This window comes from Lithobates pipiens, unplaced genomic scaffold (assembly GCF_037356315.1).
Source record: "Lithobates pipiens isolate NorthernLeopardFrog02 unplaced genomic scaffold, aLitPip1_a1.2 Scaffold_28, whole genome shotgun sequence".
NCBI lineage: Eukaryota > Metazoa > Chordata > Amphibia > Anura > Ranidae > Lithobates > Lithobates pipiens.
Window position 1 is genome coordinate 228746630 of NW_027507789.1, and position 23265 is coordinate 228769894.

General features: G+C 45.9%; 1 protein-coding gene across 2 annotated transcripts in view; it reads left to right on the forward strand.

Annotated features, from left to right (window-relative positions):
• Positions 1–23265, forward strand: part of CEP112 (centrosomal protein 112) — a 441731-nt gene that overhangs the window by 218136 nt on the left and 200330 nt on the right. For both annotated transcript variants that reach the window (XM_077460662.1, XM_077460663.1), the window contains exon 20: positions 2247–2429. In XM_077460662.1, coding sequence (XP_077316788.1) covers positions 2247–2429 — 183 coding nt within the window. The remainder of the gene's footprint in view (positions 1–2246; positions 2430–23265) is intronic.

Genomic DNA, 23265 nt, shown 5'->3' on the forward strand with positions numbered 1-23265 from the left:
AACCCCTCATAATGGGCACAGCGGGTGTACAGACACTGGGACTCAAAGCAAAGATGGTGGGAACCCCTCATAATGGACACAGCGGGTGTGCAGACACTGGGACTCAAAGCAAAGATGGTGGGAACCCCTCATAATGGGCACAGTGGGTGTACAGACCCAGGAACTCAGCACGGGGATGATAGGAGCCCCTCATAATGGGCACAGCGGGTGTACAGACACTGGGACTCAAAGCAAAGATGGTGGGAACCCCTCATAATGGGCACAGCGGGTGTACAGACCCAGGAACTCAGCACGGGGATGATAGGAGCCCCTCATAATGGGCACAGCGGGTGTACAGACACTGGGACTCAAAGCAAAGATGGTGGGAACCTCTCATAATGGGCACAGCGGGTGTAGAAACCCAGGAACTCCATATGGGATCTTACCAGTAGAGTCCCCAAGAGATAAAAGAAACTCTGAGTGTCCGACATCGCCAAATTAGGTCATTTGAACCCTTCACAACATTATATCATATACAGCACATCATTTATATCAGGGTGTCTTTTTCAGTATAAAAAAATATATATTTTTCAGGTAGATAATTTAATGCAGGGGTCTGTCATGTACGTACCTTGTGGCTGAGCCCATTAGGATATAAAGTGATGATATAAGGAGGCCAAGCCCCAGACGCAGCCACCTGTCCCCTTGTTCACCTCCCACCCCCCCCCCCATCAACATAACACAAGACATAGCGAATAGTAAATCGCAGCGCCGGTATAATTTCCATATCATTCCCCCGGTGTATACGCCTCTTTTTTTTTTTTTCCCCCTTAAAACGTTTGAATTCAGACTGATGCGGCGCGCAGCCCATTGCAAACATTGTGGAATCGGGTCCCCTTTCCCTCCGTCCCCACCGTCTCAGCCGCATAGACACCTGCAGAAAGGGGGACGAGGCAGCTGTGCCATACGCGGTCCGGGAGGCTTTCTGGTCTCACAAACAGGATCAAGTTTGGAAGAGTCGTTCGGATTCTCACGCTGGACGTTGAGAAGAGATATGGTGTTGATAATCGGCCGCCTTCCTTTTTTTTTCTTTCCCCCCCCCCCTCTTCATCTCTTTATAAAATCCACCAAAACTGAAGAGAAACGCTAGTGACTGGGAGCAGCAGCTGTGAGGCCTGCGGATGGCGGGGAGGCCGGCTTCCTGCAGACTCCACTTCAAAGGCTGCCTGGATGCTTGTACAGAACAGGCCAGGTAGGGTGCCTTTATCGCCAGTCTGGGAGGATTAATATCAAAGAGAAAGCAGTCTGGGCCTTCATCTCGTCCCCCCCCCCCCCCCCCATTCACACCCAGCTGGGAGAAGCTGCGACTGGCGGAGGTCACAGCATCCAGCATGACGGCGACTGGGAAAAGATCCTGAGAATAGAAGGCTTTCTCAGAAGCCATGGTGCAGCCATGGGCACAGCAGGTGCCCCGCTAGGAACACGTTCTCCCCTCCGTGCCACTATACAGTAGCTGACAAGGACATAATAGGCCTTTCTTTTCTTAATTATCTTTTGAAGATAAAAAAAAATGACAACTGTACTTTATCCCCCGAGCTTGCACTCATTAATCTGCCGCAGGACAGATTACAAACCGCGCATGAAGCGATTTTTTTTTTACACCCATTTCAAAACCCTCATGGGCCCCGATTTCACGACTAAAACCGGGAGCCTTAACTGTTTGTCGTCTCGGTTGTGTCACGGCGATATTTCTACATGGGGTGAAAATTGGGGCGGTCGCGTCGGCTGCCGTTATTTTTTTTTGCCCTAAGCCGTCGCCTAGTTTTGGGAGTTCCTGCGTGGTTTTTGTTATCTTTGCGGGTTCGGGGTGGGAAGGAAAACCCAGGGACCCAGACGGCTTTGAGTTGTGTGTGTGTGTATGTGTGACGTAGGACGTTTCTCCATGAGTTTTGATGACCTCTTCCATGTGTGTGTGTGTCATACATGTTATCTTTGCGGGTTTGGGGTGGGAAGGATAACCCAGGGACCCAGACGGCTTTGAGTTGTGTGTGTGTGTGTGTGTGTGTGACGTAGGACGTTTCTCCATGAGTTTTGATGACCTCTTCCATGTGTGTGTGTGTCATACATGTGGCGTTAATTTTTCGAAAGTCGTGCCACAAGGTGGTGTTTGGAATAGGTGGGTGGGGGCAGAAACTGGGGGTCTGCATGTGTTGTCATGGTGACAGGGATATTCCAGTAATGCACTGTACATTCCATTGTCCAATCAGATTGTGGAACTGAAGCTTGAGCATGAACAGGAGAAGACTTACCTCTTCCAGCAGCATAGTGCCGAGAAGGAGGGTATCATGAAGGACCATGAGCAGGAGATCGATCGGCTGGACGGGCAGCTCCAGAATACCGTCTCCGAGCATGAGAAGAAGATGCAGGCGTGGAGAGACAGAGACGCAAAGGTAACCCCCCGAATGCAACGCGTCCCGTGCCGGTGACTCGCCTCCACGGCTCCGGCGCTTGCTCTTCGGCAGGAGATTAACGGCATTGCTTTACCCCCCCCCGTCTGGGTGCAGGTTAATATTAGTTACCCCAATTATTTAGTTTTAATTGGCAGCGTCCCTGATAAGCAGCCACTTGCACTGGTGACGTTTAAGCCGTCTTCCTCAGCCAACGTTTATCTAGTCGCCCCCGTGCTGTGTGCGACACCACAGGTAGCTGGATTAAGCCTCGCATGGTGCCTTGATATTCGGCCTGCCTTTCTTCCCCAGTAGATTGGCTTAGTGTTTGGGGGGGGGGGGGGGGTTGGGGGTTTGTAATGCAAAGCTTAATAAACCATCTGCCTTACCGGCCCTGCCATCAGTTTCAGTTGTGATACTTCACATTCCAGCTTTACCTGCTGGTAGTCATAGGGGTGAAGGAACCTCCATGGACGCCCCGCGCTGGGTCTCCATCTCCCGAACCGAACATCTATCACAACCTGCCGCCCGTTCAAATGATATACGATAGCCATATCGAAAGCAGCGCACCTGCTCCGCTACCCTCCCAGCATCCATCTGTGCGCTCCCTGTTGGAAGCCATCCTGCAGAATAACCCCCAACTGTGGGCTCATTTGATGCTTCAGATGCGCAGACCAAACACACACTGTCAGCAAGGACAATATCCATTTCTCTTCCAAAAAACCCCCCCAAATATCGCCCCATGTTATCTTCCAAACAACACAGCACCTTCTCAACAAGGCCCGGGCAAATCCGCCAATAGAGATTTCTGCCTGTAAATGGTGATGTGTGTGCGGCATCTCGTGCACCGTATTCCTGCTGCGTCTGCACCGCTCGCCCGCTTACCATATATGACCGTTCTTTTAGAAATCATTAGTAATGAGATTTTCCCGGACTGTCTGTTTAATGACAAGTCTGATACACAATCATCTATACGTTTTATTGATACTATACATGGGTTAGATATCTGAAAACACATTCCCCGTTAGTAAGTGGTGAGGTCTGCCGTTTCATTTTCTTGGCATATTAGCGATACCTGTTTTTTCTAATGTGGACTGGCTTCTGCAACGGAAAGGTTTAGAGAACAGCGCGCTCCCCGACATTTAGGAGAGAAGTAATAAAGCTGGAATTTGATACGTAACGTGATTGAAGCTTGCCAAGGTGGATGAAGGACAAAATGGTGCCGACTTAGATACAAGATGGCTCTTCCATGTAAAGTCTTCTTGTAACGCTTCAAAGGCCAAGGCCAATGGCAGAACCAAGATTAGATTTCACGCCGTGGTGTAAAACATTGGGGACTAAAGCTGTATATTCTCATGTATTGTAGCGTGGATATATTTCGGTCAGTATTTTTTTTTTATGATTTAATCTGACTTATTGATTTTCTAAGAACGATCCTAAACAATAGAACATGTCGAGCATACAGGCCGTAAATGAGGTTACCACATTTTGCGATGGATATTAGTAGGAATGAAGACGCACTCCAGCGAAGAGCGAGTTTGGCAGTTTTTTGTATTGTAATATATATATATAATTTATAAATCGATATTTTAAAATACGTTTTATGGCAGCCTATCATAACTGGGTGGATTGTAAGTCCAAACACGAGATAAAAGATTTGGGTTCCACCTCTGAGGCTGACCTTGTTACCAAGCCATGGATGGGCTTCTAATAATCTTTATTGCCTATCGTTTTTTTTTTTTATTTGGTAGTTCTTTTGACATATTATACCTGTAGCTTATTTTACATCATTTTTAATGAGGTCATTTGTAATTTTTATAGGCTTGGTTCTTCCACCAACTTTACAACAGTCTTGTCCAACTGTGTCCAATTTGCATGAATTGGCTTGAAATCATAACAATTCTTATAGATTTGGATGATCTAGGTTATGTGTACAGTATGTTTTGGTATGTGAGCCTTTGTGTTATATTTATGATGGTTTGGGGTTTATTAGTAACTCTGGTCTGGTTCAATATTTATGATTTTTTAAAAGAAGAAAATGTATTTTATTGTCCCGTTTTGGTGTATAACAGTGATCTCCAAACTGCAGCCAAGGGCCATATTTGTTTGCTTTTATGTGGCTTTTGGGACACTATTTCTCCCACTTTTGAGGCACTATTCCTCCACTGACACCAATGATGAGGCACTATTCCTCCACTGACACCAATGATGGGGCACTATTCCTCCACTGACACCAATGATGAGGCACTATTCCTCCACTGACACCAATGATGAGGCACTATTCCTCCACTGACACCAATGATGGGGCACTATTCCTTCACTGACACCAATGATGGGACACTATTCCTCCACTGACACCAATGATGGGACACTATTCCTCCCACTGACACCAATGATGGGGCACTATTCCTCCACTGACACCAATGATAGGACACTATTCCTCCACTGACACCAATGATAGGACACTATTCCTCCACTGACACCAATGATGGGGCACTATTCCTCCACTGACACCAATGATGGGGCACTATTCCTCCCACTGACACCAATGATGGGGCACTATTCCTCCACTGACACCAATGATGGGACACTATTCCTCCCACTGACACCAATGATAGGACACTACTCCTCCCACTGACACCAATGATAGGACACTATTCCTCCACTGACACCAATGATGGGACACTATTCCTCCCACTGACACCAATGATAGGACACTACTCCTCCCACTGACACCAATGATAGGACACTATTCCTCCACTGACACCAATGATAGGACACTATTCCTCCCACTGACACCAATGATGGGGCACTATTCCTCCACTGACACCAATGATGGGACACTATTCCTCCACTGACACCAATGATGGGACACTATTCCTCCCACTGACACCAATGATAGGACACTATTCCTCCACTGACACCAATGATGGGACACTATTCCTCCACTGACACCAATGATGGGACACTATTCCTCCCACTGACACCAATGATGGGACACTATTCCTCCCACTGACACCAATGATGGGGCACTATTCCTCCATGGACATCAATAATGAGGCACTATTCCTCCCACTGACACCAATGATGGGGCACTATTCCTCCCACTGACATCAATAATGAGGCACTATTCCTCCCACTGACACCAATGATGGGGCACTATTCCTCCCACTGACACCAATGATGGGGCACTATTCCTCCCACTGACACCAATGATTGGGCACTATTCCTCCCACTGACACCAATGATTGGGCACTATTCCTCCCACTGACACCAATGATTGGGCACTATTCCTCCCACTGACACCAATGATTGGGCACTATTCCTCCCACTGACACCAATGATGAGGCTCTTCCTCCACTGACCTCAATGATGAGGCAATATTCCTCCCACTGACCCCAATGGGGAGGCACTAGTCCTACCACTGACACCATCATTGGGGCATTAATCTATATGTCTATATTCCATTTTTTACTCCCATGGGCTACAGTCTGGCCCCCTAAGGTTTAAAGGGTAGTAAACTGGTACTTTGTGTAGAAAGTTGGGAGACCCCTGGCCTATAGACTAGTCTAATGTACAATATGTATATCTAGGATATAGTTAGTCTGGTTAAAAGAAGACCATCCAGTTCAACCAAAATATGTCCATCCAGTTACGCGTGGGACTTCAGTTGCTGATGTGTGTTATTTTAAAAGAATATTTCTTTACTACCATACGGTATATTTCTTTTTGTGAGCCTTATGAGAAAACAAAACTTTCAGCAACCCGCTTGCAGACCCAAACAGGAAGGTTCTGTCACCATGCCTGCAGTGGACTTTCAGGCCTACTAGTCATTCAGACACCCTTTATTAGTTAATACATCTATACTCATCCTAGAATTCCAACAATCAATACAAATTTTTCATTGTTATCTATAATCAACCAGTTGGGTCAAACACTTTCCAGGAAACGTTAGAGCATTTTCTGAACATCGCATACCAGTCCTTCAGTATTCTTCTGTTGATACCTCTGCATTGAATTGTAGGCCCTAAATTCTATCAAGAATTGTTAAGTCTACACTAGTGGCCTTCCAGCACATCAGGAACCTTTGTTGTACATCTATAATAGACTTCTAAATCTTCCCGTCTACTAAGAACCTAGGGTTACCCTCCCCACTTTACATGCCAACCCAACGGGCTCTTAAAACCATTCTGTTATTATCTTCACAATGGAACTCCATTAAGAATATTCAAATAATTTGCAACACTAGACATATAGACCTTCACCTTTTAGAAACTTTCATTCTTCTTTTAAGAACTTTCTATGTATTTCTGTTCACTTGACCTTTTTGAAGAACTTTCTGTGTATCTTTTGTCATTGGACCAATGCAGATCTGTTGTAATGATAGCTTTTATTGGCTAACTTCACTGGACCCAAAGACTTTCCAGTCTCTGAAGAACTTTCTTCAAGAATATTTTCACCAAAACTATTGAATGTGCTGTCTCTGTTGGAGATTTGATATAAATATCTCTTTCTGGTCACCTTGGAAGCTCTAGTGTCTGAAGAACCTTCTGCCAATATTACTTTATGGAACTATATATCTCCCACTTTGTCAAGAAACGTTTGTCTTCTAAATACACTATTTCTCTAAGCGTCTTTCAGGACAGCCATGAGACCTAGGGCTCCTCCTAGCAGGACAGGAAACACACTAACCCCCACCAAATAAAAGGGCGGTCCTCTAGGCCCCATGTCAATATTAGTGTTTCCTCTGGACGGGGGGGTAACATGTTCGGTGGAACTGGTTCCTCTATGTCTCATTAGTGTGGCTCCTGTGGCGATGGGGTGGTATTCCTACCGTCTTCTTAGGTCCCAGAGCGGCACATCCACCGGGGGAGTAGGTTTGTGGCTGCTGTCCCTGCTTCTCAGTGCATGGGGAATGGCAGCACCGCAGTGTTCATCTGAGCTCCTCCCTGCGAACCGCATGGCGGCAGTTGGCTTGTTTTCCTTGCTAAATAGCCTGGCTGGAGTGTGCAGTGGAAGCGAGGAAGCCGCGCGCATGGAGGGGCAGAACTTGCGTTCCAAGCTGGCCCACAGGAAGTACCTGGCGGGGTCACTTCCCAACGTCATCAGCGGGCACCGGAGATGCTAGTTCTGGTCTCTAAATGGTGCAAACAGGGACGCTGGGAGGCTGGTGGTTTTATAAACGGTGAAACCCAGCAGAGGCTGCAGACCACTACAGGGATGGGATAGACTCCTCTGCAATACCCACACAGGCAGCAGAAGCAGGCCCTAACACTAGCAGGTAAGCATGAAGTGTATTTTACTTGCTTGCACATCCTGTGAGTGTCCTACCCCTTGTAACCAGTAGGGACTAGGTGAAGGGGGCATTTTACTTTTCTCCTGAACAGGGTGTTATGGAGTGTATGTGGCCTAAAGTTTATTTGGGGAATTTGTTCTCTTGCAGGCCAAGACTCAGGACCAGGACCAAGTGGAGTCACCACAAAGGAAATGTGCGGTTTGCGAAAACAAATTGAGCTCTTCGTAGAGCAAAGCAGTTTGCCGCACCTGTAAAGACAGCCTAGTTAAGGATGGCCTGGTTGTCTCTTTTTAGAAAATGCTGACTTCTGCTAGAGATGAGATTACGTCTACGTTTAGCTCATTTAAAACTCTAATTTGCAAGATTCAAGTCCCCTCAGAGGGTCCATCTCCAGTTAGGACTTCAGCCATTCCTAGCGCTCCACAGCAGAGTGCGGAGAGTGAAGACTCTGAGGCTGAAGCCGGATCTACCCATTCTTCTCCGGTAAAATCAGGGGCAGATGCAGGGCCCAGGGATAGAGAATCCGCAAGGGGCTCAAGGTATCAATTGGAAGATGTAGATGACTTATTAAAGTCTATCTATACAACACTTGATTTGGAAGAGGAGAAGGTACAATTGTCTAAACATGACCTTATGTACAAAGGTTTGCATGAGAAAAAGGCTAGGGTTTTTCTGGTGCATAAGTTCCCTTCTTTATACTATCAAGTTGGAGTGGAAAAATAGAGTGAAAACCTTTCTTTTCCGGTAACCTAAAAAGGAGGTTTCCATTTGAAGAGGACACAGCACAGCCATGGAACAAAAATCCTAAGTTTATGAAAACTCGGACCTAGCGTTTGATGATATGGGCGTGCTTAGGGATCCGATGGATAAAAGAGGAGATATCCTTCTTCACAGAGCCTGGGACTCAGCCATTGGGAATCTTAAACCAGCTCTGGCCTCTACTTGTTTAGCCAAAAATTTAGAAGTATGGTTGACACAAATACAAACACATTTGTTGGCAGGCACCTCTAGAGAGCTGATTATGAAATCTTTCCCTCTCCTCTTTCATGCAGTGGGGTTTTTTGCTGATTCTTCCACAGAGTCTGTAAGAATGACAGCTAGGACCTCGGTCTTAGCCCTTGTACACACGGGTCGGAGATTCCGACTACCAAATCCGTCTGATTTTGTCCGACGGATTTTGTCCGAAACTGTTGTATACTCACAATCCGACGTGATGACGTAATTTCGTTACGATGGGACTACGTTCAGGCTAGTAGCCAATAGCTTTGGTGTAGGAATTTGATCTGAGCATGCGTGGCACTTTGTCCAATCTGAATTCTATACGCATGATCGGAGTATGTCTGATCGGAGCATTTTGTCGGAAAATTTTACCAACAAGTTGGAAAACTTGGTCCGTCAGATACTCCGACGGAAACAGTCCGATGTAGACCACACACAGTCGGAATATCCGACAAAGCGGTCCGATCGGACACGTTCCGTCGGAATCTCTGACCGTGTGTACAAGGGCTTAGTGATTTCGGCCAGAAGAAGCCTATGGCTTAAAACCTGCTCAGGCGATGCGGACTCAAAGTTGCACCTATGTGGTCTTCCCTTAACAGGCAATCATCTTTTTTGGCCCAGGTCTGCAAGAGGCGCTGGAATGCCGGCCAATAGAAAAAAAGGCCTTTCCAAAGAATAAGAAAAAGCCGACAGCCGTATATTCATGCTCTTCTTTTTCTGTATGTTCTTGGCTTACTGGTTTAAAACCTCAATAAAATCTATATTTGCAACAAAAAAAAAAAAAGCCGACAGCCAGAAATGTTTTTCGTGGCCAAAGTGGGCAGCAAGGTCCTAGAGAAAGGGACAATAGGCCCAAAAAACTTTGGACAGGGCACAAGGGCAGAGGTAGAGGGGGGCATCTTGTTTAACCCTCCTCAACAACCCGCCAAGCCACAGTGACTTGTGTCTCCCAGTGGGAGGAAGATTAAGGGCCTTTCTCCCACAGTGGGCAGCAGTCACCTCAAGTCCATTCATCCTAGACCTAGTGACCAATGGGAACAGGCTGGAATTTTCTTATCAGCCACCAGAGCGATTATTGGTCACCTTCCCTCCCCAAGATTGGGTAAAAGTGAGGGCCCTGGGTCTCCAAATTGGAGACTTGTTAGATGAAAAGGTCCTGATCCTCATTTCCCGATTGGATCAGGACAAGGGATTACAGTGCTCATAAGTTTACATACCCTGGCAGAATTTATGATTTCTTGGCCATTTTTCAGAGAATATGAATGATAACACAAAAACTTTTCTTTCACTCATGGTCAGTGTTTGGCTCTTTTTAGATCATAATGGCAACAGAAACAACCAAATTACCCTGATCAAAAGTTTACATACCCCAGTTCTCAATACCGTGTGTTGCCCCCTTTAACATCAATGACCGCTTAAAGTCTTTTGTGGAATTTGTGGATGAGGCTCTTTATCTTCTCAGATGGTAAAGCTGCCCATTCCTCATGGCAAAAAGCCTCCAGTTCCTGTACATTCTTGGTCTGTCTTGTATGAACTGCATGTTTGAGATCTCCCCAGAGGGGCTCAATGATATTGAGGTCAGGAGACTGAAATGGCCACTCCAGAACCTTCACTTTGTTCTGCTGTAGCCAATGACAGGTGGACTTGGCCTTGTGTTTTGGATCATTGTCATGTTGGAATGTCCAAGTACGTCCCATGTGCAGCTTCCTGGCTGATGAATGCAGGAAGTGTTTTTTGATAATATATTGCATTCATCTTGCCAACAATTTTGACCAAATTTTCTGTGCTTTTGTAGCTCACACATCCCCAAAACATCAGCGATCCACCTCCGTACCTTTCATCATAGGCCTTTTTGACTCCTCTCCAAATGTAGTGTTTACGGTTGTGGTCAAAAAGGTCAAAAAGCTCCATTTTGGTCTCATCTCTCCAAATGACTTTGTGCGGGAAGGTTTGAGGCTTGTCTCTGTGCCGTTTGGCATATTGTAAGTGGGATACTTTGTGGCATTTGCGTAGTAATGGATTATTTCTGGCAACTCGACCATGCAGCCCATCTTTCTTCAAGTGCCTCCTTATTGTGCATCTTGAAACAGCCACATCACATGTTTTCAGAGAGTCCTGTATTTCACCTGAAGTTAATTGTGGGGTTTTCTTTGCATCCCAAACAATTTTCCTGGCAGTTGTAGCTAAAATTTTAGTTGGTCTACCTGACCATGGTTTGGTTTCAACAGAACCCCCTCATTTTCCACTTCTTGATTAGAGTTTGAACACCGCTGACAGGCATTCTCAATTCCTTGGATATATTTTTATATCTCTTTCCTGTTTTATAAAGTTTAACTACCTTTTCCCGCAGATCCTTTGATAATTCTTTTGCTTTCCCCCATGACTCAGAATCCAGAAACGTCAGTGCAGCACTGGATGAGAGATGCAAGGGTCTGTCAGGAGTCCAGAAACTCATTGACCTTTTATACACACACACTAATTACAAGCCAACAGATCACAGGGGAGGATGGTGACCTCTAATAGCCATTCAAACCCCTTTGTGTCACCTTGTGTGCATGTTATCAGGCCAAAATCACTGGGTTATGTAAACTTTTGATCAGGGTCATTTGGGTAGTTTCTGTTGTGATTATGATTTAAAAAGAGTAAACACAGATGATTGATAATAAATGACTTCAGCCAAACACTAAACTTGAGTGAAAGAAATGTTTTTGTGTTATCATTCATATTCTCTGAAAAATGGCCAAGAAATCATACATTTTGCCAGGGTATGTAAACTTATGAGCACAACTGTATTTGCCATCAGAAAGCCATCAGGAAAATATCGGCTTATCCGGAACCTCCGGTCTCTGAACCGTTCGATCAGGTACAAGCACTTTAGTATGGAGACGGTGTTCTCAATCAAAAACCTGCTTTACCCAACTGCTTCATGGCCACTTTGGATTTGAGGGATGCCTATCATCCCTATTCATCCAACCTTCCAAAGATTCCTGAGACTAGTGGTCAAGATGGGAACAGAGATTTGGCACTTTCAATTTCAAGCCTTCCCCTTCGGTCTGTCTTCGGTCCCCACGCGTTTTTACAAAGGTGTTGGGGGAGGCACTGGCTCCGCTAAGGTTAAAGACTTCCTCCAGTCTCTAGGCTGGCTAATAAACAAAATTAGTGTAGCGCTGATATAAAAAATATGATTTTGTGTGTAAAGGTGTGGCTGAACATACAAGATACCAAGATGGCTGATCATACAAAGTGCCTATGATACTAGAACACAAGTGAGTGAAATTTTTTTAAAATAAAAATATATGTATATATAAATTGTGAAAATGTGAAGTCCACAATTAACTGGGTGTACGAGTTCTATACTAAAAGGAATAGAACATTTCTCCCAGTAGACAGTCTGCATATAGTACACAGTGGAGATGTGTAGGTGGAGGTCTTCCTACAAGAGGAGTGGAGACCGTATGGACTAGAGCTGCAACTAACGATTCATTTGTCAATCGATAGATTAGTCGACAATTTTTTTGATTAGTCAACGACTATCTGACTATTTTTTTAATTTTTTTTTTTTATGAATCTAGTGTTTTTTTTTAAATTAGCTAAATAATCCTTTGGATAACCTGCAGAGTATTGTGTTGCAGAGTATTGTGTTGCAGAGTATTGTGTTGCAGAGTATTGTGTTGCAGAGTATTGTGTTGCAGAGTATTGTGTTGCAGAGTATTGGCTGGCAGAGTATTGGCTGGCAGAGTATTGGCTGGCAGAGTATTGGCTGGCAGAGTATTGGCTGGCAGAGTATTGGCTGGCAGAGTATTGGCTGGCAGAGTATTGTGTTGCAGAGTATTGTATTGTTTTGGCTGGCAGAGTATGGGCTGGCAGAGTATGGGCTGGCAGAGTATGGGCTGGCAGAGTATGGGCTGGCAGAGTATGGGCTGGCAGAGTATTGGCTGGGTATGGAGGGATGGCTGCTTCCATCCGACCTCTCCCCTCCACTGCACAGATCAGTATAGAGAGGGGAGAGAGAAACCGGTGTCATGTCATGACGCCGGCTTGTTTACAAGTGATCGCTCCGTCAGAGCGATCACATTGTAAACGCCTGGGTGTAGAAAGATGGCCGCCGCTTCGGAGCTAGGCCGAAGCCGCGGCCTCTCCTAAAGCCGAGACCGCGGAGCGCGGCATGTGCCGATCCGAGCAGGGTGACCCGTTCGGATCACGGATCGGTGACGATCCGTTGCACCCCTAGGGAAGGCGGCACAGAGGGGGAGAAGAGAGGGGGAGAAGAGAGGGGGATGGCAGCACGGAGGAGAGCGGGAGATACGGAGCACTGTGACGCATCGATGCCCTGCATGCACGTCAACATATCTTTGTAGTCGACGTAATCGCTTACGTCGACTCGTCGTGGCAGCTCTAGTATGGACCAACAGGAACAATGGAAAGAATGCTTGTCTGAAGTTATATCGATAACGGAAAGAAGATGTGTACTCTTACCAAAGGGGTTGGACACACATGTCGTATGACAGTGATTCTATCAGGCTTAGAATCCCGATTGCTCCCAATCGGGTTCTGTGAATTTGATGAATCCTGGTGAGGGGGTCCTCGCTTTTCCGTCTCTGGACCCCAAAGGGGCAGGTACTCCTGATGAGGGATGCTTGCTTATCCGTCTCCGGACTCCAGAGGGGCATGCACTCAGGGTTTGGATGTATCCAGGATGCGGTTTATACAAGTATCATAAAAATATCATAAAAATATGGAAAAACAAAAAGAAAGGGGGGCTCCGGATGGTGCAGGTCAAAAAACAAACCAATAGGTTTATTGAAAAAGTCATATAGGACATAAAAATAAAAAGTGATCACAAGATAAAATAAATTGGATAAAAGCAATGTGGGGTACAGGAAATGCTGGCCCGACGCGTTTCGACACTAAAGGTCTTCAACGGCGCACCTGTTTCTTTTTGTTTTTCCATATTTTTATGATGAGCTTTGTATAAACCGCATCCTGGATACATCCAAACCCTGAGTGCATGCCCCTTTGGAGTCCAGAGACGGAAAAGTGAGGACCCCTCACCAGGATTCATCAAATTCACAGAACCCGATTGGGACCAATCGGGATTCTAAGCCTAATAGAATCACCGTCGTACGACATGTGTGTCCAACCCCTTTGGTAAGAGTAGCCATCTTCTTTCCGTTATTGATATAACTTCAGACAAGCATTCTTTCCATTGTTCCTGTTGGTCCATACGGTCTGCACTCCTCTTGTAGGAAGACCTCCACCTACACATCTCCACTGTGTACTATATGCAGACTGCCTACTGGGAGAAATGTTCTATTCCTTTTAGTATAGAACTCGTATACCCAGTTAATTGTGGACTTCACATTTTCACAATTTATATATTCTTATTTAAAATCTTTTTCACTCACTTGTGTTCTAGTATCATAGGCACTTTGTATGATCAGCCATCTTGTATGTTCAGCCACACCTTTACACACAAAATCATATTTTTTATATCAACGCTACAATAATTTCCTTCCATTTTGCTCAGCTTTGTTTGTTTGAGTGTCAGCTGCTGTACTTTGTGTCCCCCCTTCTCCCCACAAGGTTAATAAACAAAGAGAAGTCTTCCTTAATTCCAGCCCAGAAAGTATCATATCTGGGGTACGGATTTTTCTCAGTAGACCAAAAACTTTTTCTCCCACAGGAGAAGGTCTAAAGAATGATGCAAACAGTGTCAGCCTTACAGACCAATCAGTCGGTCTCGCTGAGAGAGGTTTCAGGGGCAGTGGATCTGATGACCTCTTGCTTTCCCGCAGTGCCATGGGCAAAATTTCATCAACGCCCATTACAGCTGTTTCTACTACACTAAGGAACTGGGACGGAGACACAACTGGGACGGAGACACAACTGGGACGGAGACACAACTGGGACGGAGACACAAGTTTCGCTGGAATCAAGGGTCTTGTTACCCTCCAGGGTAAAATGAAGCTTGTGGTGTTGGAGGATGCACCTGCACCTAACAAGAGGTCTACCGTGGTCCATTCCTATATTCCAGAGGATCACAACGGATGCGAGTTCCTAGGGATGGGGTGCCCACTTCAGCAACACAATGGCACAAGGAGAATGGTCCTCAAGGGAAGCAAGAGCTTCATCGAATCGGAGAGAACTTCTAGCGGTTTCCGAGAGCCTTGCAGGCATTTCAGACAGAAATCAGGGATCACAATTTCCAGATTCTAACTGACAATATCGCTTGCGTACCTCAACAAACAGGGAGGTACGAGGAGTTGGATATTCCAATCTATCGCCCAGGAGATTTTATCATGGGTAGAAGGGAATCTAGCCTCAATTACAGCAGTGCACCTGAAAGGGACACAAAACTGTCTGGCATATTATCTCAGCCACTACCGGGTATGTCGAAACAATTGGTCCCTTTATCCCGAAATCTTTGCGGGTCTCACCGACAGATGGGGATCATTGGGGATCGATGCTCTGGCGAATCCATTGCCATTCGGCCTCGGTTATGCCTTTCCGCTGATCAGGCTAATTCCGGAAGTCCTCCAGAAGTTTCTTCTAGAAGATACAGATCTTATCCTAATAGCCCCTTTCTGGCCCAAGAGGCCATGGTTTTCCCTGTTACAGAGCCTTCTGAAGAGAGAAGACTTCTTATCGCAGGGTCCAGTGTCGCACCCACAGGTGGTTTCCTTAGATTTGACGGCCTGGTATCTGAAGAAAAGATACTAAGTGCCCAGGGGTTCTCTGACAAAGTAGTCAAGACCCTGGTAAATTGCAGAAAATCAGTCACTAAAGCCACATAGTCCAAGGTTTGAAAGAAATTTAACTCATGGTTATCTGCAAATCAAAGATTAACTCATGATGTTCCTTCAATTTTGGAATTATTTCAAGAGGGTGTTGACATAGGTTTTTCAGTTAATACTTTAAGGGCACAGGCAGCGGCTATCAGTGTTGTTCTCCAATTTTCTCACTTGGAAAATCCCACTATAGCTAGATTCTTCAAATCAATTTCTAGGTCCAGGCCAGTAGTGGTTAGAAGTTGTCCAACCTGGGACCCGTCCCTGGTGCTTCAAACTCTGGTAGAATTCCCTTTTGAGCCCCTAGAGCATATTTCAGTTAAGTTACTTACCTTAAAAACAAGTTTTCTCGTGGCAATTACCTCTGCTCGTAGGGTCAGTGAGTTACAGGCCCTATCAGTGAGGGAGCTTTTCCTCACAATTTTTGAGGATCGGGTTGTTTTGAAAACTGATCCAGGATTTCTGCTTAAAGTGACCAGTACATTCCACAGATCCCAGGACATTGTACTGCCAACCTTTTGTAGTTCGCCAAAGGCTGACCAAGAAAGAAAATTTAGTTTTTTAGATGTGAGAATTCTTCTTCTCATCTACCTTGAGGTCACCAAGACCTTTAGAAAAACAGACACCTTGTTTGTTCTCTTTTCAGGAGCACACAAGGCTAAGCCCCTGTACACATGGTCGGAGATTTCCACAACCAAATCCGTCGGATTCTGCCCGTCGGATTCTGCCCGTCGGATTCTGCCCGTCGGATTCTGCCCGTCGGATTCTGCCCGTCGGATTTTGTCCGTCGGATCTTGTCTGAAACTGTTGCATACACACGGTCGGACAAAGTTGTCGAAAAATCCGATCTTTCAGAACGTGATGACGTTATTTCGTTACGATGGGACTACATTCAGGCTAGTAGCCAATAGCTTTGATGTAGGAATTTGATCTGAGCATGCGTGGCACTTGGTCCGATCAAAATTCTCTACACATGAACGGAGTATGTCCGATCGGCCCAGTTGGTCGGGAAATATTTCCAACGTGTTGGAAATTTGGGTCCGACGGAATCAGTCCGATGCATACCACACACAGTCGGATTATCCGACGACACGGTCCGATAGGACACATTCCGACAGATTCTCCGATCGTGTGTACAAGGGTAAAGAATGCATCTAAAGCCACCATGGCTAGATGGATAAAGCCGGCTATTTCTGAAGCTTACAAAATTAGGGAAGTTCCTTGCGCCTTTTGTCACTCCGCACTCAACAAGAGCCTTGTCTGCGTTGTGGGCTGAGATGGCTGGAGCCTCACGGAACTAATTTGTAGGGCTGCCACGTGGTCCAGTTTTTTGACCTTCATTAAACATTATCGCCTGGATCTCTTATCTGCTCTGGAGAAGACGTTTGGTCGTAAGGTCCTCCAGGCAGTTGTCCCTCCCTAGACTGGCAAGTTCTGGCTCATCATCTCATGGCTGTCCTGGAAGAAGCTCAGAGAAAAGCTGAGTTAGGCTTACCGGTAACACCTTTATTGAGAGTCTTCCAGGACAGCCGGATTCCCACCCGGTTTTGTCTTGAAGTTATGTGTATTATGCATATGTTACAGTATACAGGGACGTCCTAAGGTTCTTGAGAAGACTGACATGGGGCCTGGAGAACCACCCTTTTATCTGGTGGGGGGTTAATGTGTTTCCTGCCCTGGTAGGAGAAGCCCTAGGTCTCATGGCTGCCCTGGTAGGAGGAGCCCTAGGTCTCATGGCTGCCCTGGTAGGAGGAGCCCTAGGTCTCATGGCTGTCCTGGTAGGAGGAGCCCTAGGTCTCATGGCTGTCCTGGTAGGAGGAGCCCTAGGTCTCATGGCTGCCCTGGTAGGAGGAGCCCTAGGTCTCATGGCTGCCCTGGTAGGAGGAGCCCTAGGTCTCATGGCTGTCCTGGTAGGAGGAGCCCTAGGTCTCATGGCTGTCCTGGTAGGAGGAGCCCTAGGTCTCATTTAGGTCTCATGGCTGTCCTGGTAGGAGGAGCCCTAGGTCTCATGGCTGCCCTGGTAGGAGGAGTCCTAGGTCTCATGGCTGTCCTGGTAGGAGGAGCCCTAGGTCTCATGGCTGTCGTGGTAGGAGGAGGCCTAGGTCTCATGGCTGTCCTTGAAGACTCTCAGAAAAGGAGTTACCAGTAAGTCTATAACTCAGCTTTTGTAGGTCTCGTGATGCTCCAGATTTTGGAGTGCTGTTCTAAATGATACTACTTCTTCTCTGGCTTCTTCACCAATATTTTCACGCATGGACATGATGTTATTCTTTTTCACTTTCACTTTTTGCCATCAGCTTACTGGCAGGAGACAAGGTTATGATTTTGGTTAAATATCATTAAAAGAAGATCTATTGTCACTGCATACAGATTAATTCAATAACATCAACATTATAATAACAATACAAACTATAGTTGTTGCCTTTCTGCTGGTCTTCTCTTTTCACAACTTCCTTGATTCTTGCATACTTGCAGCCTCTCCTCTGTTCATTCCTTTGCTTGACTTTCATTTTCTAAGGACTACATATCCCATGGTACCTTGCTTCCTGCAAGCAGTGATCCCTTTATTGACTCCCCTTCCTGAAACTCTTCTACTCAGCACCAGAAAACAGGTATTCTATCAGAAAGCTGCTACCCATCAGAAAGTGCAACCGAAACAATGTTCTGTTGCTGCCATCTTGGTACACCCGCACTTGTCCGCACTAAGCCTACAGTCAGAAGGTGGCAAGCGGACATCTTTTTACGTCCAATGAAGTACTTATTTTTACCAGTAAACCGAGCCTTATATAGTGAAATACTGTATTTTGAAATTGGTCAAACTGTTTTGATGTTGAATCTTAAAGAGCAGCGGTGTTCTGTCAGATCAGCAAACCTGTGAGATCAGCAGGTTTGCCGCTGCTTAAAAAATTCAACATCAAAACAGTGTCACAGATTTAAAATACTGTATTTCACTATATAAGCTCAGTTTACTGGTAAAAATTAGTGTGAAAGGCTTCGGTGGGTGTAAAAAGATGTCCGCTTGGCGACTTCAGACTGTAGGCTTAGTGTGGCCGAGTGCGGGGGTGTACCAAAATGGCTGTGACGGAATGTCACTTCCGTTACGAAATCTGATGGGTCGCCTAATCTGACGGAACACAGCCTCTCCTCTGTTAATTCCTTTGGTTTACTTTCATTTTCTAAGGACTACATATCCCATGGTACCTTGCTTCCTGCAAGCAGTGATCCCTTTATTGACTCCACCTCCTGGTAGGAGAAGATCTGCCTGGTATCTTTACTGACTTATAAATCTGTCCGTAAGGACCATGATAGGCAGGATAGGTCTTCGCACAATCTCACATTGTACTTTGAAGAAACCTGTCCCATGGGGAAGGAAGATGTCCCATGGGGAAGGAAGATGACTCATGAGTAAGGGAGATGACCAATGGGGAAGGGACATGACCCATGGGAAGGAAGATAACCCACGGGGAATGAACATGAACCATGGGGAAGGGACATGACCCAAGGGGAAGGGAGATGATCCACAAGGAAGGAACGTGACCCATGGGGAAGGAGATGACCCATGGGGAAGGAAGATGACCCATGGGGGAGGAACATGACCCATGGGGAAGGAGATGACCCATGGGGAAGGAAGATGACCCATGGGGGAGGAACATGACCCATGGGGAAGGTGCCAAGGGCTGTTTTGGCAACGGTTTCTGTAAGCTGCCTAAACACCTCCTACACAGCTCCCAGTGTCCACACATCTCCCACACATCACCCAGTACCTAAACTCCTTCCCTTTTAACCCACCATGCCTTCCCTCCTTCCATTTCTCAGTGCCTCCAGTCCCTAGTGCCTTCCTAATCCAGTACCTAAAAACTTCCCCCTGTCAAGAGTTCTGTTTTTACCACTTGCCTACCGGGCACTTTCACCCCCTTCCTACCCAGCATATTTTTCAGCATTCAGCGCTGTCACACTTTGAATGACAATTACGCGGTCCTGCTACACTGTAACCATGTGACATTTTTATCATTTTCTTCACACAAATAGAGATTGCTTTTGGTGATGTCAGCAGACTTGGATGTGATGTCACCAGATATGATGTCAGCAGACTTGGATGTGATGTCACCAGACTTGGATGTGATGTCAGCAGACTTGGATGTGATGTCAGCAGACTTGGATGTGATGTCAGCAGACTTGGATGTGATGTCACCAGACTTGGATGTGATGTCAGCAGATGTGATGTCAGCAGACTTGGATGTGATGTCACCAGACTTGGATGTGATGTCACCAGACTTGGATGTGATGTCAGCAGACTTGGATGTGATGTCAGCGGTTGTAAACCACTGAAAATAAAAACCTGGCAGAGGATGGCATAATGTGTGAAATACTCACCTTAGACCCTTCCAGCGGCGCCCACTGACTGCTGAGAGGGCTGACATCTTCTCCCGTCCTTTCCTCTGGGATCGTGGGCTGTGAGTGGCCAGAGCCGTGATGACATCACTCCTGCTCGTGCGTGCGGAGCCCTCCGTTCCGGCCAGAAGCTCTGAAGGTCTGGCACACTGTCAGCGCATGTGCCGCTGATGCCGGCGGCTGCATGCTGGGTGGAAATTTCTTAAACTGCGGATGATCATATATCACAGATATACGGCGGGTAAGGGGGGGGGGGTGCCGCTGATATACACAGCACATGTTGATCAGTGGGTGCCGGCCAATGGATTACCGCCGGCACCCACTGATCGTCTGGAATGTACACAGGGTGGAGCCCCGTCCTTTCAGCGGGGAAGTCATGGATTTTCTTTCCCCACAAAGCAGGGAATACAATTCATCACATCCCTTAGTAAAAGCAGCATACACACAAACACTGGCTGGGCACACGTTTAACCCCTTGATTTCCCTAAATGTTTAACTCCTTCCCAGCCAGTGTCATTAGTACAGTGACAGTGTATATTTTTAGCACTGGTTCCCACGAAGTGTCAGTTAGGGTCTGATTTCCCGATGCAATATCGCAAGTCCTGATATAAGTCACTGATTGCTGCCATTACTAGTAAATAAATAAATAAAAATTCAAGTAGATATCCCATAGTTTGTAGACACGCTAAATTTTCTGCAAACCAATCAATATACACTTATTGGGATTTTTTTTATTTTATTTTTCTACCAAAAATGTGTAGCAGAATACATATTGGCCTAAATTTATCAAGAAATTTATATATATTTTTTTTACATTTTTTAAATTGTATATTTTATAGCAAAAATTAAAAACTATTGTTTTTTTTTTTTTTTGTTTTTTTTTTTTTTTTTTAATTGTCACTTTTTGTTTATAGCACGAAAAAAAAAATGCAGAGGTGATCAAATACCACCAAAAGAAATCTCTATTTGTGGGAAAAAAATAGGGTGTAAATTTTGTTTGGGTACAACGTCGCAGGACCGCGCAATTGCCAGTTAACCACTTAAGGACTGAAAAAATTTGCCCCCTTAATGACCAGGCTATTTTCTTGTAATACGGCACAGCGTCGCTTTAAGTGCTCACGCACTCGGACGTTTTAAAAAAACTGGCTGCAAAGCTAGCTCCGACGCCTGGAAAAATCGGCTTTAAAAAACGCGATTTTTACCGCGTTTTGCATTGGCGTTTTTGCGCGTTAGCATTAAGTAGCGTTTTATAAAGAAACACATCTCTTGGCTATAGCACTCAGAAAACAAAGAAAATATGTTACGCGTTTTTCCGCGATTCGCGTTTTTACAGCTCTAGGTCCGTGCCACGGAACGCACTGGTCCTGGGTTTTTTTTTTTACAGCTTAAAAACACCTATGCCACTTGCAGCTCAAAAACGCCTAGGTGGGCATGAAGCCATAGACTAACATGGACAGGCGTTTTTAAGCTGCAAAAAACGCTCAAAAAAGCGGCTGTAAAAACGTGCGTGTGCATGAGCACTAAAAGTGACAATTTTGAAAAAAAAAAAAAAAAGTTTTTTTTAACTTTTTGCTATAATAAATATCCAAAAGAAAAAGAAATCTCTTCATCAGTTTAGGCCGATATGTATTCTACAAATTCACAATAAGAGAATATTGATAGGTAAAAGTTATAGCGGATAGGTATCTGGTATTTTTATTATGATTTTTTTTATTACTAGTAATGGCGGTGATCAGTGATTTTTAGCAGGATTGGGGTGGACAGATCAGACATTTTTCACACTTTTTTTGGGGACAAAATGACATTTATAGAGCGATCAGAGCTAAAAAAAATAGCCACTGATTACTGTCTAAATGTCACTGGCAGGAAAGGGGTTAACAATAGGGGGCGATTAAGGGGTTAAAGTGGAAGTAAACTCCCCCTATTGTTTTCCCCCAAGGAAGCTGCCATCTTGGCCTCTGTCTAGGGTTGCCACCTGTCCAGGATTCACCCGGACAGTTCGGGTTTGGAATCCTGTGTCTGGGTTTAAGTCTACCTGAAACCCGGACACATTATTTAGACTGGGCTGTGGCTCCCCAAGTAGCTTAGATAGTAACACAAAAATCTGTTGCCATTCAGGATCTGCTCTTTGAGGGTAGGTTTGGGATCACTGCGGGGGGGGGGGCATGATGTTAGTAAGAGCAGTTTGGCCACACCCACTGTTTGCCGCAGCGCACTGCATTACCACTTTCCTTGGGGGGCACCCAAAGGTGTCCCAGGTCTATTATAATCCTATTGTGTATACTACGAAAAAAAATGTGCCCTGTGTCGCTAAAGTGTTCGGGTTTGGCTTGAAGAAAAGGTGGCAACCCTACCTCTGTCTATTCTACAACTGCCATAATGCTGCACATGTGATCCGTTATGACACCAGCCATTGGATGGTGTGACAGTTTGGTTGAGAGCACAACCAATGGGAGTGTTACATTTCTGCCATGTGTTTTATGGCATGTGTTTTATTCCTCTTTAAGTGTTCCCTAGGGAGGTGTTTCTAACTGTCGGGGGGGGGGGGGGGGGGTGGGACTGCCTGGAGGAGGAGAGAGATCGCTGTTCCTGATAACCAGGAACAGAACAGATCTCTCTCTACTTCCCTGACAGAACGGGGATCTGTTTGTTTACATTGACAGATCCCCGTTCTGTCTCTCTCTCTCTCTCTCTGAAACGATCGCGGGTTGCCCGGCAGACATCACAGGTGCCGCGCCACGTACGCCCCCTAGAGCTCTTAAAGCGGACGACGTACCCCTACGCCGATTCACGCAGCTGTGCCAACCTGCCGCAGTATAATGACGGCAGCTGGTCAGCAAGAGGGTTAAATTGACGCAGTGCCGTATCGCAGAAAATGGCATGGCCTGGTCAGGAAGGTGGGGGGGTAATCTTCACAGAGATGAAATGGTTAACCACTTCCGGACCGCCCACCGTCTTTATACATTGGTGCTTTGAAGAGGAGTATCGTTGTTATGGCCACAGCTGCCATAACCCCGGTATTCTCTTCAGAGGGCGGTCTGCTTCAAGATAAAAGTGGTCTCTGTGGCGGATTCGCCACGAGATCACTTTTATCGGTGACTGGAGAGGGGCCTCTCCCTCCCGCCGCTCTCCGGTGCCCTCCGCCACTTACCGGAGCCGTCGGAAGCTGCCCCTTGTCTGACACGGAGAGGAGTGAGCGGAAGGTGACCCCCTCCTGTCTCCATATCACTGCAGGGCCCACCGCTCTTAAAGGACAATTTTTTGGGGGGGATTTTTTTTTTAAATAACTTTTTTTTTTTCTTATTGCATTTTAGTGTAAATATGAGATGTGGGGCCTTTTTGCCCCCCCAGATCTCATATATAA